Source organism: Petaurus breviceps, unplaced genomic scaffold (assembly GCF_028583685.1).
Source record: "Petaurus breviceps papuanus isolate PSGF00001 unplaced genomic scaffold, PetGlider_PUasm1.0 90897, whole genome shotgun sequence".
In the NCBI taxonomy this organism is placed as follows: domain Eukaryota; kingdom Metazoa; phylum Chordata; class Mammalia; order Diprotodontia; family Petauridae; genus Petaurus; species Petaurus breviceps.
In genome coordinates this window covers 545,539-564,873 of record NW_027187374.1, presented here as the reverse complement: position 1 = coordinate 564,873, position 19,335 = coordinate 545,539, and the positions used below count along the sequence as shown (strand labels likewise).

General features: G+C 35.8%; 1 protein-coding gene across 6 annotated transcripts in view; it reads right to left on the bottom strand.

The window, feature by feature from the left end:
• The window catches only part of PKNOX1 (PBX/knotted 1 homeobox 1), a 182,667-nt gene that overhangs the window by 18,941 nt on the left and 144,391 nt on the right, over window positions 1-19,335 (bottom strand). For all 6 annotated transcript variants that reach the window (XM_069074820.1, XM_069074818.1, XM_069074819.1 and 3 more), the window contains 3 exons: window positions 17,006-17,134; window positions 12,620-12,696; window positions 7,377-7,549 (listed from right to left, as the gene is read on the bottom strand). In XM_069074820.1, coding sequence (XP_068930921.1) covers window positions 7,377-7,549; window positions 12,620-12,696; window positions 17,006-17,134 — 379 coding nt within the window. The remainder of the gene's footprint in view (window positions 1-7,376; window positions 7,550-12,619; window positions 12,697-17,005; window positions 17,135-19,335) is intronic.

The following is a 19,335-nucleotide window of genomic DNA, read 5'->3' as shown; positions in this document are numbered from 1 at the left end:
GTAAAAACTCACTATTCAACTAAAATGGTTGGGAAACTACCAAGTAGTCCTGAAGAAACTAGGCACAGATCAACATTTCACACCATATACCTTGATAAACTCCAAATGGTACATGAGGATACTATCGCAAACAAATTAGTAGAGCACAGAAGAGATTACTTGTTAAGATACATGGCTAGGGGAAGAGTTTATGACCAATGAGAAGACAGTTCATGGCAGGTAAAATGAATAATTCTGATTACATAAAATAAAAAGTTTTTGCAAAACAAAAACAATGCTGCTAAAATTAGAAGAAAACCAGGAACCAGAGAAAAAAATTTGTAGCAAGTTTCTCTGATAAAAGTCTCATTTCTAAGATACAGAGGGTACTAAGTCAAATTTACAACTCATAATCAAAGGATATGAATAGGCAATTTCAGAAGAAAAAATCCAAGCTATCAATAGTCATAAGAAAAAATACTCTAAATCACTAATGATAGAAAAGCAAATTAAAACAACTTTGAGGTACTATAGGCTAAGATGACAAAAGAAAAATGACATATGTTAGAAGAAAGAATGTGGGAAAAATAAGTATATTAATACACTTAGTGGAACTGTGAGTAGTCCAACCATTCTGAAAAGGCATTTGCAACTATGACCAAAAGCTATTAATCTGTACATACCCTCTGACCAATTCATACTACTGCTAGGACTATATCCTAAAGAAATCAAAGAAAGAAGAAAAAGACTCAGATTAAAAAAAATGTGTAGTAGCTCTTCTTGTGGTGGTTAAAAAAAAAAGAAACAGAGGGGATGACCATCAATTGGGGAATAGCTGAACAAGCTATGACACATGAATGTGACAGAATATTACTGTGCTATAAGAAATGATGGAAATGGTTTCAGAAAAAACTGGGAAGACTTTTATGAGTTGAAAGAATGAAGTAAGCAGAATCAGAAGAACAACATATACAGTAAGAGCAAATTTTAAAGATAATCAACTTCGAAAGAATTAGTAACTATTATCAACACAATGATCAACCACAATTCCAAGGAACCATGACAAAACATCTTACCCATATTCAGACAGAGAAATAATAGTCTCAGAGTACAGACTGCGGCACATTTTCTTCTATCTTTTTGGGAGGAACATGGCTAATGCAGAAAATGTTTTACACAACTATACACATTTGCAATGGGATCTATTGTCTTTTCTTTTTTTTTTTTTTTTTTGCAATTGCATACATCATGGTAGAGTGATAAACACAGACTAAACGTTGCTCTGAAATAGACCAAATAGTAAAAGAGGCACAAAAATCCAATGAAGAGAAGAATGCCTTGCAAAGCAGAATTGGTCATATGGAAAAAGGTATATAAAAATTCATTGAAGAGAAGAACTCCTTCAAAAGCACACTTGGTCAAATGGAAAAGGAGGTATAAAAGTTCACTGAAGAAAATAATTCCTTAAAAATTAGAATTGGGGGGCGAAGCCAAGATGGTGGAGTAAAAGCAGGAACTTGCTTAAGCTCTAGCCCCATTCACCTCCAAATACCTGTAGAAAATGACAGAATGAAACACATCTCCAGCTGAAGACAGCCTGGCAGGTCAACAGGAAGGGTCTACTGCATGGGACTGAGAGCAGATCACAGTCCTGTGTGGGTCATGTCAGCACAGACTGGCCCAGAACAGGTCTCAGGGAACTGAATCACTGGTAGCTGTGGCATTTTCCAGACTTCTCAACCCACAAAAACCAAAGACAAAGTGGAAGGTCAGTCAACTCTATTGGACCTGGGTGAAAGAAGAGCATGGTCCGGCCCAAGACCCAGGGTGGTAGAGGTGGTGGCAGCAGCAGCAGCAATGGCTGCTTCTGGAGCTCCAGGCCCACAGATGGTGGGGGGAACAAGCAGCTGATCAGAGGATAAATTGCAGGAATCTCTTTGCTGGCGCTGAGGCAGAATTCTCTTGCTTTGCCCTGCTGGGATCTGAGTCACAGGCTTGGTGGCAGAAGGAATGCTGGCATGGCAGAGCTTGTGGCGGCTGTGGAGAGGGAGTCCTCCTCACAGTTCTGAGGCAGAAACCACTTCCTGTGGTTACTCACAGACCAGACCACAGGCCAGGAGAGGAGTAAACACCTCTCCTTTGATCATCTCACCTTAGAAGAACTGAAAATTTACTGGTGCCTAGAAGTAGCTTTAACAATAGAAACAGGAGAGAGCACTCTCCACTCTGGAAGCAGAGTCCTATCTTGGCAAAAAGCACAAAAGTCAATTAGTTGGCTGGAAAAATGAGCAAACAGAGAGAAAAATCAGACTGCATAATCTTACTTTGGTAATAAATAAAAAATAAATAAAATAAAATAAATAAATAAAACATACAACCAGAAGAAAACAACAAAGTCAAAACTCCTGAATCAAAAGCCTCCAAGAAAAATATGAATTGGTCACAGGCCATGGAGGAGCTCAAAAAGGATTTTGAAAATCAAGTAAGAGATGCAGAGGAAAAATTTGGAAGAGAAATGACAGTGATGCAAGAAAATAATGAAAAAAGAGTCAACAAATTGCTAAAGGAGACTCAAAAAAATACTGAAGAAAATAACACCTTAAAAAATAGACTAACTTGGGGCAGCTAGATGGTGCAGTGAATAGAGCACTGGCCCTGGAGTCAGGAGGACCTGAGTTCAAATTCGGCCTCAGACACAACACAAAAACTAGCTGTGTGACCTTGGGCAAGTCACTTAACCCCAACTGCCCTCCAAAAGGCAAAAAATTAAAAAATTTAAAAAAAAATAGACTAACTCAAATGGCAAGAGGTCCAAAAAGCCTATGAGAAGAATGTCTTAAAAAAGCAGAATTGGACAAATGGAAAAGGAGGTTCAAAAGCTCACTGAAAAAAATAATTCCTTCAAAATTAGAATGGAGCAAATGAAAGCTAACGACTTTGTGACAAATCAAGGTATCATAAAACAGATCAAAAAGAATGAAAAAATAGAAGACAATGTGAAATATCTCAGAGGAAAAACCATTGATCTGGAAAATAGATCCAGGGGAGATGATTTAAAAATTACTGGACTACCTGAAAGCCATGATAAAAAAGTCTAGACATAATGTTTCAAGAAATTGTCAAGGAAAACTGTCCTGATACTCTAGAACCAGAGGGTAAAATAGAAATTGAAAGAATCCACCAATTGTTTTTTGAAAAAGATCCCCCCAAAAAACCTGCTAGGAATATTGTAGCTAAATTCTAGAGTTCCAAAGTCAAGGAAAAATATTACAAGCAGTAAGAAAGAAACAATTCGAGTATTGTGTAAACACAATCAGGATAACACAAGACCTAGCAGCTTTTACATTAAGGGATCAACAGGCTTAGAATATGATATTAAGGGGGTCAAAGGAGCTAGGATTAAAACCAAGAATCATCTACCCAGCAAAACTGAGTATAATACCTCAGAGGAAAAAATGGATATTCAATGAAACTGAGGACTTTCAAACATTCTTGATGAAAAGACCAGAGCTGAACAGAAAATGTGACTTTCAAATACAAGAATCAAGAAAAGCACAAAAAGATAAACAGAAAAGATAAATCATAAGGGACTTATTAAACTTGAACTTTTTATATTCCTACATGGAAAAATGATATTTGTAACTCATGAGATTTTTCTCTGTATTAGGATAGTTGAAGGGAATGTGTGTGTGTGTGTTTCTGTATATAGAGAGAGGGCACAGGGTGAGTTGAATATGAAGGGATGATGTCTAAAAAATAAAAATAAGGGCTGATAGAGGAATATATTGGGAGGTGAAAGGGAGAGATAGAATAGGATAAATTATCTCACATAAAAGAGGCAAGAGAAAGCTGTCACAATGGAGGGGAAGAGCAGGGAGGTGAAAGGGAATGAGTCAACCTTACTCTTATTGGATTTGGCTTAAGGAGGAAATAACTTACACACTCAACTGGGTATCTTACCCTATAGGAAAGTAGGGATGAAGGGGATAAGAGGAGGGAATAATAGAAGGGAGGAAAGATTAGGGGACAGGATAATCAGAAGCAAACACTTTTGAAAAGGGTCAGAATCAAAGGAGAAAATAGAATAAATGGGGGGAGGGATAGGATGGAGGGAAATATAGCTAGTTTTTCACAGCATGACTACTATGGAAATGTTTTTGCATAACTACATATGTATAACTTATATTGAATTGCTTGTCTTCTCAAAGGGGGTGGATGAGGAGGGAAAAAGGGAGAAAATCTGGAACTGAAAGTTTTAAAAACAAATGTTAAAAACTGGTTTTACATGGAATCAGGAAATAAGATATATAGGCAATGGGGTACAGAAATCTATCTTGACCTACAAGAAAGGGGGAAGGGTGTAAGAAGGGGGATAATAAGGGGGATAGAAGGAAGGGCAGACTAGGGGAATGGATAATCAGTATGCATGCCATCTTGGCGTTGGGGTAGGGGTAGGGGAGAGGTGGGGAGAAAATTTGGAACTCAAACTCTTGTTGAAATGAATGTTGAAAAATAAAAAATAAATATATTCTGAAAAAAGTTAGAATTTGGCAAAAGGAAACTAATGACTTTATGAGACATCAAGAAACTATCAAACAAAATAAAAAGAATGAAAAAATAGGAGAAAATGGGAAATATCTCACTGGAAAAAACAACTGACCTAGAAAACAGATCTGAGAGAGATAATTTAAGGATTACTGGACTACCTGAAAGTAAAAAAAAAAAAAAAGAGCCTAGACATCATCTTTCAAGAAATGATCAAGGAAAACTGCCTGGATATTCTAGAACCAGAGGGTAAAATAGAAATCGAAAGAATCCAGTGATCACTTCCTAAAAGAGATCCCAAAATGATTATTCCAAGGAATATTATAGCCAAATTCCAGAGTTCCCAGGTGAAGGAGAAAACATTGCAAGCAGTCAAAAAGAAATAATTCAAATATCATGGAGCCACAGTCATGATAACAGAAGATTTAGCAGGTTCTATGTTAAAGGATCAGAGGACTTGGGATATGATATTTCAGAAGATAAAAGAGATAGGATTGCAAACAAGAATCACTTCCCAGCAAAACTGAGTAGAATCCTTTGGGGGGTTGGGGGAAATGGACATTCAACAAAATAATGGACTTTCAAGAATTCCTGATGAAAAGACCAAAGCTGAATAGAAAATCTGACTTTCAAAAAGAAGATGCAAAAGAAGCATAAAAAGGTAAACAGGAAAGAGAAATCATAAGGGATTCGATAAGGTTAAATTGTCTATATTCCTACATGGGAAAATGATATTTATAACTCCTAAAAACTTTCTCATTAGCAGAGCAGTAAGGAGTATTCATAGACAGAAAGCAGAGATGTGAGTTGAATGTGATGGTATTTATTTCTTAAACATAAAGGAAATGGAGTCAAATTTGTAGAAATAAAAGCCATACCTCAATTGATAAACAGTCAAAGGTTATGAAGAGGTAGTTTTCAAAGTAATCAAAGTTATCTGTAATCATAAAAAATGCTCTAAATCATTATAGATGAGAGAAATACAAATTAAAACAACTCTGAGCTACTACCTCACACCTGTCAGATTGATCAATATTACAGAAAAGAAAAATGACAAATGTTGGGGTGATATGGGAAAATTAAAAAACTAATGTACTATTGGTGAAAGTTGTATGTCAATTCAACCATTCTGGAGAACAACACCTAAAGGGCTATAAAACCATGCATATACTCTTTGACCAAGCAATACCACTCTTAGATCTGTATTCCAAAGAGAAGAAAAAGGAAAAGGACCTATGTGTACAAAAATATTTATAGCAGCTCCTTTATTAGTGGCAAAGAATTGGAAATTGAGGGGATGTCCATCAATTGGGAAATAGCTGAACAAGTTGTTGTATATGATTGTGATAGAATACTATTGTGCTTTAAGAAATGATGATCAAAAATGCTCTCAGAAAAACATGAAAAGACTTACGTGAACTGATGCAAAGTGAAATGAGCTGAACCAGAACACTGTACACAGTAACAATACTGTATGATGACCTACTATTAATAACTCAGCTGTTCTCAGTCATAAAATGATCCAAGACAATTCTGTAGAACTTATGATAAAAGGTGCTGTCCATCTTAAGAGAAAGAACTGGAAGAACCTGAATGCAAATCAAAGATACTTTTTCTTTACCTTCTTTATTTTTCTTGTTTTTTTTTTAATCTGTGTTTTCTTTCACAGAATGACTTACATGGAAATGTGTTTTTCCTTACTACACAAATTGCTTGCCTTCTCAATGGGGCAGGGGGGAGGGGAATGAGAGAGGAAGGGAAAGAATTTAGAAATCAAAATTTGAAGAAAGGGAATGTTAAAATTGTTTTTTACACATAATTGGGAAAAAATAAATATTAAATAAGATTTTTTTAAAAAAAATGCACAAGCACTGAAACACACCAACAACCTTCTCAAATAAATTTTCTTAAAGGAAAACTAATTAATTGATTAAAGTTCTGAGAATGTAACAAGAAAACTAAGCCATTTCTGCTTAGGAAGTTGTAATTGTTAAAGACTTGTGACTGGAGATCCTTAAAAATTAGGTCATATCTTGTATTGTTTACATTATAAATGAGCTTTTGCATATTGTTTCTTTTGCATAAATAACTGTCTTGATCTTTTACATTTTATATGTAGATGCAATTACTCCTTCCAAGGACTGGTCAATAACTAAATGATCTGTGGTTGTATAAATGTAATAGAGCATCACAGCAACACAGGAAAGGACAAATGCAAAGAAATATATTTAGACTTTATGAAGTGTTATACTGAATCACCACAATACAATAATACATTATATACAATGACTGCACTGCCATAAAAAGGAAAGCAACATCAAAATCTGAAAAAATGCACAGAAAAAATTTCAGAAGGGGATATAGAAGAATATAGGACCTTTTAATTATTCTCATCATTAAGTAAATATGCATTTAAAAATAAATAGCAACCAATGCAGTTTATGATTTTTATTCATTTCTGTAGCTAAATATTTATGCTAACAATTTCTAAGTTTAGAATTTTGAGACAAATTAAAGGCTGTGGCTATTCATATTTAGTAGCCTGATGTCCTTAAGACATAAATTCATTTTCTCAAGGGCAGCTAGGTAGCACAGTGATTTAGAGCACCAGTCCTGGAGTCAGGAGTACCTGAGTTCAAATCCAGCCTCAGGCACTTGACACACTTACTAGCTGTGTGACCTTGGGCAAGTCACTTAATCCCAACTGCCTTGCCTTCTCCCCTCAAAAAAGAATTCATTTTCTCAAAAAGTATCATTATCTGGCACTTGTGAATCATTTTTATTTATACATTTTCATTATGATACTTGTAATGTCAGTATATAAAAACAATATGACTTTTTATTTCTCTTACCTTCTGACATAGTGAGTTCATTAGGTGGTTGTTGAGCAACCCCTGATGCTATAGAGTCGGGCCAGAATCTTTGAACTGGTCTATTCTGAGCTGTTTTTTTCTTTGTTTTTGGAGTTTCTGAACAGCTGGAATCCAACATGGGCTGAAGAATTCGTCTTCTGGCATTGATAAACCTGATCATCAAATAAAAATCTCAGATAAGAATGGCTCCTAAAAAACAAATCCCCTGCCAAGATCAACACACAAGATGATCATAGTCAGGTTTCTTCTTTATTATTGTTAACAGCAATAAAAATATGAACAATAAAATGTGGAAAACAGTTAATGAGAAACCTATCCTGAAACCTTACAAACATATGGTGTTAATAAGTTTCCAAAATGTTTCACTTTTATAGGTCCTGATGTTTCCCCACTTTCTCACCTACTAAATTATTTTTATTCTATGTGCATGTAGGGGTTATTTGTGAGGTTAATAGCTAAAGAAAATAAGGAATTTCGATTATCTTCTAAGGAGAAAATACCACAAAGGTATTATTGCCTTCGTTTATTTTCTCTCAAAATACTTGGGTAATCTTTACTAGCAATTGCAGTTAGGGAATATGCCTTTGATTGTGATGATCTAAGGCTAAACCTTCACTGAAATTTTCACATACTGCCTTTTCAGCTTACTGGCAGCTGAAGAGAGAACATGAAATTATGTCATGTAAGAAACAGTTGAAGGAATTGGGAAATTAAAAAGGCTAGTAAAGAGAAGAGAAAGGGAGGAGACATGATCACTTCAAACATATGAAGAGGTATCATGTGCAAGAGTCATTAGACTTGTAGTGGCCAGGTGGCGCAGTGAGTAAGAGCGCCAGCCCCAGCGTCGGGAGACCCGGAATCAGTTCTGGCCTCAGATACTTGGCACCCACACAAAATAACTGGCCGTGTAACCTTCAGCAAGTTACTTAACCCCAATTGCTTAAAAAAAAAGTGATTAAACTTATTTTTGTGTCCCCAAAGCCCAAAACCAGGAATGATGGGTAAAAACTGCAGGCATGCATACTGCAGCTTAATATAAGAGAACGTTTCCAAAGAATTCCTTTAATAAAGTCCCACTCCAAGGCCACATTGCGGATTGAAGCTGATCTGACTTGAAAGCCATGCCAAGAAAACATAAGCACTGACAAGTCTTAACAGGCTAGAATGGCTAGTATAAACCTGAAGATGAACTATATTTCTCCTGTTTGAGGACTTATCTACCTAAGTTAGGAGAAAACTCATCTCTGGATTATAATAGGATGATGATTTTTTAATTATATAAAATCATAAAGATCATCTAATAAGTTATAGAGGAATTACAATCTGAATCAATAAAGGGAGTATGTTAGTATATTTACTATCACAATTACATATATTTTTTTGCCTTTTGGAGGGCAACTGGGGTTAAGTAACGTGTCCAAGGTCACATGGTTAGTTTTGTGTGTGTGTGTGTGTGTGTGGGTGTTAAGTGTCTGAGGCTGGAATCGAACTCGGGTCCTCCTGACTCCGGGGCCGACGCTTTTACTCACTGCACCACCTAGCTGCCCCCTCAATTACATGTATTTTTAAAAAATTCTAAGGTTTTGTGAAAACAAAACCAATATAGCTATAAGAGAAACTGCTAGTTGGGGGGAAAACCTTTTTCTTCAAATATCTCCTATAAAATTTTAAAATCTAAGAAATACAGGGAATTGACACAAATAAAGTAAGTAGCCATTTCTCTAAGGAATAAAGAAATAACCAAAGGCTAAGAATGGTTTTCAAAAGGAGAGCGAATTACCAATAACTATGTAATAAAATCCTCCAAAGTGCTAATAAGAGAAATGAAAATATAAACATCTCTGAATTTTGACATATCCATAAAATTGGCAAAGATGATAAGAAAAGGAAATAATCTATGTTGGAGGAACTGCAGGAAGATAGATACACTAACATATTGTTAGCAGTTATGAAATGATGTGACCATCCTGGAAAATAATCTATAATTAAAACTCACTAAGCTTTTCACACTCTATTGCACTGCTAGGTCCCTTAAAAATGTCAAAACAAAAAGGTCTTGTATATACTCAAATTACTTGTAGCAGAAATTTTTGTGGTTGCAAGAAAAAAAATTGGAAATCCAGCAACAGGGGAATAGCTGAACAATGGCGTTACATTAATATCACTGAATATTGTGTTATAAGAAATGAAGAATTTAGAAAATTACAAGATCTGCATGAGTTCTGAGGTTTCTTCCAACTAAATCTCTTCTATTATCCCACTGATTGATGCCAAGAGAAAAAGACAGAACAAAGAGAATGATGGCTATAATGACATAAATGAAAACAACTCTAAAAGAGAAGTCAGATTAAAAAGAATGATTAACCTTGGTCCCATGGAACAGAAGACATTCCCCTCCTCTCAGAAGAGAGATGGAGGAATAAATGTATAGAATGTCACATACACTATCAGACAATCATTTAAATTCAATTTTACTTAACTTTTTCTGTTGGTGGTCTGGGCATATCAGGTAATAACTATGACATTAAAAAGTTATCAAAAAAGTTTTTTAAAAGAAAAAAAATTTGTATCCTTGAAGTTGAGGTTTCTGAATATCATAGCTAATCCAAAACAAAATGAGAGGCTTTATGAATCAAGGATATTTTTAGAGAAATCATACATCAAGATTGCCTTACATGACTTCGAAGGTTACTTTCAATGCTATGATTTATTGATCCTCCAAAAGATAGCTCTGGGGAATGTACTTCATAATTCCAAAAAAATCATTCAAAATGATTGTTTAACTGCTGATGTTCATAACTGGAAATTAATAATCTATCTAGATGAAATGGAAGAGGTCTTATACAATGTTCTATTATCAACAGCTAGAGTTATAACACAAATTTTTTTAAAAGAAGAAAGTTTTTCTCATTTTGATGTAGGCACAGCTACACAACTGGTACTTCTAGGAGTAAAGGTGCCATGGAGGCTCTATGCTACATTCACTTTTACTCATGGGAAGAGCTCCACTGCTATTTTTCAACATTTGTCGTTTCTTTAATATTAGTCAAACCATTTCCTGAATAGGTTTCTGTTGCAAGAGGGGGCTTTTGTGAAAACAAATAGGAAGGAAACCAAAAATATGAAAGAAGTAGCAAATATTCATTAAGATTTAATTCATAATCTATTTTTAAATCTTCTAGATTAAGCAATTCTGATGTAAAACAATAAAATAATTTAGAAAACATAAGCAAGGCCATCAAATGAAGAAAACGAAAATCATAAATATATTAAAGGTTTTATCTTTGTTTTACAAATCAATCACTATTAAAATAGTAATAATGATATACTGAATATATATAAGTATGTGAAAAGTTTTATAGTAACACTATAACCCCAAATAACATACTCAACACACCATGAATTCTGATAATATTGCTATGAAGAGACCATTCAATTAATTCATTATTCCTAACTGAATCAAATCATAATGCATAACAATATAAATATTTAATTCAATATTCTATAGAATTATTTCTTAAGATAGAAATGCATATGAGTGCATTTATAAGGACTTGTAAAATTATGGGGAGAATAAACTCTCCCTAAAACTTATTCCAGTTACCTATAAATTTAAACTTAAAGTATAAACATACTAACATTTATTTATGGCAGAATTTATCTCTTTTCTTAAATGAATGTTAATTTTATTATGAGACAATCATCACAAATTGAAGATCTATCTGTGGATACAAACCATTTGAGTTTAATAGGCAAAATTGTATATTATCATCTGGACAAGCACGACAAAAAACCCCAGGGCATATATAATTAAAGTGAAAAATATAAATCTAGATATGCACTTTGAAGTTGTATAATTTTCATAAGCTAGGGTGGAAAGAGACATTTTATTCCCATTTTGTAAATGAGAAAAATTCAGAGGTTGTGGTCCTAAGTAATTTAATAATGGTAGAGAAGTCAAACCTAGAATACGCTTCATTTATAATTTTTTCTAATCTAGTACAGAATATACTTTTTTGCCTGCATTTTGCTATAGGCTAAAAACCACACATCTGGAAAAATGCTACATCTTCAAACTGGGAATCTCCATTACAAACATTATTCACAAAATAGTCAACTACTTATGTGATTTTGTAAACCCACCTCAGCGTCTCTTACCGCTCAATCATCCCTTCTTTTCCTAATTTTTGAATTTCTAAGGTTGGGTAATACTAATAATTCCTTCTGAAATTTCAAATTAACTCTCTCTGCAAGGATGCCAACATTAAGAGTCTTGCTTAGGATCAGAGTCACTATAAGTAAAGTGGAAACTGGCTTTCCATAGTTGTGTTCTGTGGTGAACAATGAAGAAGTCTCTGGGATGGGGAATAAAAAGGTCAGTGAGGAAACTGGGTCTATAATTATTTATTAAGTAAGGTGATCACCACAGACCCCAACTTTTAAATGAGGATAATATTGGGGACTAAACCATAAATGTACATTTTAAAACTTGAAATTCACTTATTTCAACTAAACAAAAACTGACTTATCAAGTGCATATTGTTTGTTCAAGCTACTGTGCTAGGAGAGATACAATAAGAAACAAAAGCACTGACTCCCAAAGAGTTAACATTTTACTGAAGGGGATATACTTGGGCTAGTTCAAAAGGTTGAGTTAGAAGATAACAGTGTGTAAAGAAAGGTAAGGACAAATGAGACTGGAAAAGTAATGAGCTAGATTGTGGAAGGTCTTAAATGCTAAGATGAAAAAATGGTACCTTGCTGAAAAGGCTAAACTAAACACAAAAAATTTGAATGGGAAACACATGTAGGTGTTTATTATCTGTTATTGTCTTTATACTATTTCACTATCTTCTCTCTATACCAAATTAAGGGAAAGCAGATTTCTAATCTTTTTTATTATTTGGTATATTTATACCAAAAAGTTCAACGTAGTCTTCTTTATTCATTTTTTGTTGTTGCTGAGTTTAGTCATGTCTAACTCTTTGTGACTCCATTTGGGGTCTGTGGTTTGCAATTTCCTTCTCTAGCTCATTTTGAAGATAAGGAAACTGAGGCAAACAGTTAAGTGCCTTGCCCACAATCACACAGTGACTAAGTGTCTGAGGCCACATTCGAACCCAGGTCTTCCTAACTCCAGGTCCAGCGCTCTATCCACTGAGTCAACTAGCCATTCTCTGGATTCACAGGAATACTTTTTATAAACTGACATTTTATCTTACCAATTGTTAACTTGGAGTAGTGTCAGGTTGGTCTGAGCTGCAATCTGCTTTTTCTCATCTTCCGTTGGATAGGGATGCTAAAAAAAATTTTTTTTAAAGTTACCCAGAAGTTTCAATGTAAAAAATGGGAGCTATGCAAGAATTACTGAGATAAAACACAAAACACAAATCATTATTAATAAAGTTCTGGCGAATCACAATTAAGCTTTAAGCAAAAATTAATTTTGGCTTTACACAGGCAATGTCACCATTTTATTATGCATACCATAAAAGAAGCAGACACTTATTATAGCTGCCTTAGAGCTTTTGTCAACTTAATCAAGGATCAACAAAAATTACATTGTCTGTTATTCTGTCTGAAAGTTTGGTGATAAAAGAGTAATGTCAAACATTTTTGTGGTTAAATAAAACTAGAGTAAACTGATCAGGGTAAGAAGTTTATATTGCCTTAAGAAATACTTCTATTTGCTGACAGGTATAACAGGTATAATAGATTTTTTAAAAGCTTACTATAATACAGAATGTAAAGGACTAATTTTCTCTACCTGACTTACACAAAAAGATGGTTCTTCCAACTTTTTTTTGTTTTTTTTCAACTTTTTTTTTTAATAGATGTATTCTTTTATAGTTGAGGGAGAGGGAAGAGAATGAAACACAGGAAAGTGTAGGACATTAATTTTAACAAAGAAGATGAATTTGAATGTAGAAGCAGAGCAGAAAGTCAAGAGTACTTAGAAAAAATAACATGAGTAATTGATCAGACTTCATATTTGACCCTTTGAATATGATTTCCATTGGAATTACTGACCTGAACAAATAGTACAGGGTCAGTATTTGAGGTTGTAGAGATTAAGTAGGGAGGAATGGGCTTTTTATGTAAGGCTTATAATAGCATAAAAGAATAGACTATATTGGCAATTTTGTACAAGAAACAAAAATATTTTTTCATTATATTACATATGCCTATTTCATTATATATATCCACATATATAATATATACAACACTATTTGATATTACATGTATGCATGTCTTTATATACAAAAATCTATAATGTAGGTAACTGTCTGCAAGGAAATCCTTCTACTACCAATGCAGATCTGCAACTATTCTACAACAGACAGTCTGAGAGACCTGCCTGGTGGGAGCAGCAGTGGAGTGGGAGCTGGGGATGAGGGGGGGAAGAGACAAGGGACTGGACTGTGAGGGTAAGTGATTTGTTTAGAATCACACTGTCAGTATGGGTCAGACACAGACTTGAACCTACATCTTCCTGATGCCAAATAGCTCTATGCTATGTAGTTGTAATAAGCAGGAAATGCAGAAGCAACTTTACCTTAAATTTGATTATATCTGTAAGACACTAAGCTAAATGGACTCTACTGACCTACAATTATTAATGTACTTTTTTTAAAATGTCCAATTTACTTACTATTAATGCTCTTTTTAAAAAACAAAGCCATACACAACCAAAAATACTCTTGTACATAATATTCTGTTTTTGGGGAACTGAAAACACCCTCACTCTAAAATCTCTTGTTCCTATTTCCCTAGAGGCCTGCCACCATGATCACTCCCTCATTGCTCTGATCTAAGCTAATCATACTAAGGTATCAAAAAGGATAAATGGGACATCATTATAAAGTATACATCCCAGGCTTCTGTCCAATTCACTATGGAGACAGTTAACTCTGGCAGACGAAAGACACAGAAGAAAGTGAAGAAGATATGTGGCAGAAAAGAGTAGAGAAGGAACTTTTCAAGAGTTGTCAGGACTGGAGAAGGAGGAGAAGGCTCAGTGGAGCTCCTAAGATTGGAGAGTCAGATCCTTTGGTAGACTCTTGTAGGACTGTAAGATCCTTTAGTGTTTTATTTCTCTTGGTATTTTCTTCCATGTTCCTATGCTGTAAACCTATACACCTACATTTGATAAATGAATAATTGGGAATCTGATTCCCACCTCCCTTCCCCCCCCCCATCTCTCATTACCATCTCAGATTCTCTAAGGGTAGAGAGAACCATGGAATTTACTCACCTTTCTTTCTGAAAGAAAAAGCTAAGATGGCCCCAGATCTCTATGAAGTCAGTTCTTCCCACTGGTTTTTAGAAAGGCAGAGGCAATCCTAGACAGAAGTTTTAAGTGGCAAGCTTTTTTTTTCTTTTGGAGTCTTCATGTGCCTCTCCTTTTCTGAACTAAACCATACCATTCCTTCTTCTGATTGCCCTACCTTACATCATCCTCTCATTCTCCTTTATAAATAATAAAAACTTCTTTCTATGACTGTCGACTGTTGGTATCATCCAGGCCTGTCTTCGTCACTCCCACCCTAAAATCCCTTGCTCCTATTTCCCCAAAGGCCTCTGCCACTACAATCACTACCACATTGCTTTGAGTTAAGTTAATCACACTAAGGTAACAAAATGAATACATGTTAACCCAGTTAACTCCCAAAAAATCTTTAGTAGAATTTCAAGTATGGGATAAATTTTAGGGTAGGAAGGTTTTAATATCCTATATGATAGGCTAACTCCAGGAAGGAGGAGGGAAGGAATGAAATACATGAAATGAAAATGCTTTCTGCAACAGTATTGCCCTTGGAACTTTGCTTCTCTAGCCCTACCGTGTTTCCCCGATAATAAGACACTGTCTTATTAATTTTTTTGGAAAGAAAAACACCAGAGGGCTTATTTTCAGGGGAGGGCTCATGTTGTCCTGCCTCAGCTCTCCTCCGTGGCACTGCTCTCAATGGCGCCAGCAAGCAAATCACTGGGGAAGAACAGGATGACGCGCTCACTGCTGCAGCTCTGATTGGATGCAGCTTGGAGCGCGGCATGTGTTTCACCCGGGGGGGGGGGCACGGTGCATACAGAGGGTACCGTAATGTAGCGTGTAGCGCAGGGGATCACCTTCACTACAGTAGCCATCTCAATAGGGCTTATTTTCGGGGGAGGGCTTATTTTAGAGGAATCTTACACAGTAAGGGGAGGGCTTATTTTCGGGATAGGTCTTATTATCGGGGAAACACGGTATTAGCTTTGTAGCTGAAACACAAGACCCTGGAAACACAGGGAGCTTTGTCACTTAATGAAGAGGCCACAACTACCACAGCAGGAAGTGGGGACTACCCCTGACTTAAGTCAATTAGAGTCTTTCAACTCTAGGGCTCACTGTATCTCAGTGTACGTATGTTCCACGGTGGCCAAACTTCTGTCATGAGAGTCACGTGTAGAGTACTTAAACCATGGGTGCCCTTGCTAGAGAAGCTGAAAACCCAGCTAAGTAGATTATGGGTCCAAGGATTTTTAGAAGGACCCAAGGGCAACTCTTTCCCTTTTCGAGTCCTTTGCTCTTCTGTTCCTAGATTAAGATCCTACCCTTGGTTTTTTGTTTGTTTTTTATTTGGCTGGATGTTAGATTGTAGCAAGTTGAGTTACCTTGGACTCAGGTCTTCTCCTACTACCCCATTCTATCATCCTGCCCTGAGTGATTCCCAATAGACCATAGTACTTGCTTCTGGGATAAGCAGAATGGAGAAGTTGAAGGCTGCTAGCACAGTGGACATCTCAGTAATTAAACTCTCTCTTTTTACACACACACACACACACACACACACATATACATATAAATATTTATTTATATAACTACATATATAATTATCATAGTTTTATAGTATGATAACTCATGACAAAATAAATTTTGAGCATATTTTTTATCACTCACATTATTTCAATCAGTGAGTATTTACTGAGCTCTTATTATTTTGTACAATCTGCTATGGGATACAATAGAAGCATAAGTCATAATTCCACAAGGCACTTCCCATCCCTTTGGGAGAAAATGGAAGATTCATATGAAACAATTAAACATGAAAGCATTAATTTTTATTATAGATTATACATTTCAACCAAGCAAACCTGCTAATTGACCACATCTGCCAGTTATGCTACAATATACTTCCACCCAGAATGTTCTTTTCTCAAAAGTACATTACCCTTTCTTTTTCAAGACCTTGATCAGTGTGTATCTTGTCCATTCAGTCTTCACTAGTGAAGCCCACCCAGCTCCAATCATGCTTACTCCATTTTCTTTAGTACCTATGCAATAAATCCAGTATACTATTTTAATTTTTATAAACCTATGTGCACTTAAAATTTCCCATGTCTTTTTTATCTGCTAGCCTAATTTCCCTGATTAGCTTCTTAAGGGTGTTATCTTCCATGTTTTATAATTCCTTTCCAAAAGTGACTAGTGTTCTAAAAGTAATGACTTCAAAAATTAGGCCTAGTAGTCTGTGAAGAAAAAAATTTTTTTTCATGAAACATATCAAGTCACACAAAAAACTATTCCAAAATCTTCTAAAATTGATTGCAAAATCACAAAATCTTACCCCTATATGCTGAAAGAGCCAAGATCTCATAACATTTGTGGCATGTTTTGGCAGAACTCCCCTTTTATTCTTAGATGAGCCATCCTCTTGATGCAAGATGCTGAGATCTTGGTTTAACTGTAACTGAAGCTTTTAAATAAGTGGAAGAAAATGTTATAAAGCAATAAAAATTACATGTATAAATACATTAACACTTTAGTTAAAGAAATTACATGGAATGTTTATGACTGAAAGGATAACTATCATTTAAACAACTATTTGTAATAATACAGGTATTTTTCTAACATAGCCTACATGGGTCCTAGCTGAAGGGACAAGGACCTTAATAATATAACAAATTCCTCACCTATTTAACTATCACATAGCCACAAATGTAGGTATAAGATAAATACTCCTCTGAGCAGATAAAATTGTTATCATGTGCAAGGACGCCTGTATTTGAGTCATAACAAATAAAATATGAATATTTAACTATATATATTCATACTCTATTTTAGGCACATTTTAAAAGAGTTTTTGTCATTCAAATTTGACCAAAGGGTTATAAGATGAGTTTTTGTTTAAAAAAAGTGGTTTGGGTCTTGAAAAGTACTATAGAATATGCTAAAAGCAATCAAGTATGTTCTCTTCCTCATGTTCAGTTCTAGGCTTAGCCCATCAATGATGTTCAGTGTCTATGTAACACAATTAATGGACCAGCAAAAGAAGTTGTGTATACAGGTACAAATCAGACCAGATAACAGCATTGCTATGTTGCTATTCTATATACAATCTATATATAAACAGTATTCTTCATCCACTTGGTTATTCTACTATGGATAACCAGGGAGAACCACTTTGTCTAAGAAGGTATAATCCCATGTTTCAAGATTTGATGCAATCAAGATGTCATCCATAAATAGTGAATATCTGGAGACCCTCATCATATGTAGGGAATCTCTTTTATATATGGATTTTGTGCTGGGTATTTTCAATGGCAGTGGCAAACAAGGATATGTTTCCATGTTAACATAAATATTCTTCTAATGATATTCTGTTAACTGCCCCCTTCACCAGTTGTACTTCTTTTCTCCCTTCTTCTTTATCCCTTCTTTTAGCTTTTCCTACACTTTACTTCATCCCCTCTCCTATCACAAAGAATAAAAAATGACTCTTTTAAAAAAGAGGAAATGTTTTCTGTTTAACGATTTAAGAGTAATTTCTGCATTAGTTATCCATGTTCAATCCAACCACAAATGGATCAAAGCTAAAATTAAAGAATTAATCTAGGGGTGGAGTCAAGATGGCGGAGTAGAAGCAGGTCCTCTCCGCTGCTCCGGCTTCCACCTTCCCCAATTCATGTAAAAGAGGTCTCTGAACAAACTCTGGTGCCCACAAAATGACACAGAGAAGCTAACCTCCTGCTGAGGACAGCCAGGCAGGCCAGCAGGAATCAGCCAGCGCAGCACTCTGGGAGCCAAGTCCCGTGTGAGCTGGAGGTTTTAGCCCCAGGGCAGGCCTGACCAACCACTGGCTGGAGGGATTCCAGATCACCAGCAGCTGTGGCCATTTCCAGAATTATCAACACATAGATGCAAAGTACAAAGTGAGAGGTCAGTGCAGTGTAGACTTTGGGACCAGTAGTTGGGAGAGCTTTGGATTTTGCCGCCAGGGCAAGAAGCCACTGAGACTGCATGGCCCAGCCATTACAGCTTTAGCTCCTGGCCTGCAGACTGTAGGGGGCCCAAGCGACCAATTTGAGGGGTAATCACTCTTGCTTTAACCTGCTTGGATATGGATTGCGGTCTAGGGTGGAGGTTCTGGGGTGTGTGACCAGCTTGCCAGAGCGTGTGGAGGCTTCAGCAAGGGCTCCCAACTAATACCTCCGACAGCTGAGAAAACCCCAACGTTTGGGACGAAAGCTCCCCTGTCTGGTGGCAGAGACCTACTGTGGCAAAAAGCCCAGGGGTCAAGTGACTGAGCAGCAACATGACTAGGCAAAGGAAGCAAAACAAACAGAAGAATTCAACATTAGACTTCTATTTTGGGGACAAAAAGGATCAAAGCATGGAACAGGAGAAAGACAGTGAAGTCAGAACTCTTGCACCAAAAGCTTCAAAGGAAAATACGAGCTGGTTACAGGCCATAGAAGACCTTAGAAGCAGATAAGAGAAGTGGAGGAAAAATTGGGAAGAGAAATGAGAATGATGCAAGAAAATCATGAAATGAGAGTCAACAGCCTGACTGAGGAAGAATTAATCTCAAATTAAAAGACTATGAAAAAGAAAATATAATGAATAGAAGCAAATTCGAACTTGATCTATATAAGCAAGCAATGATGCTAAAAATGC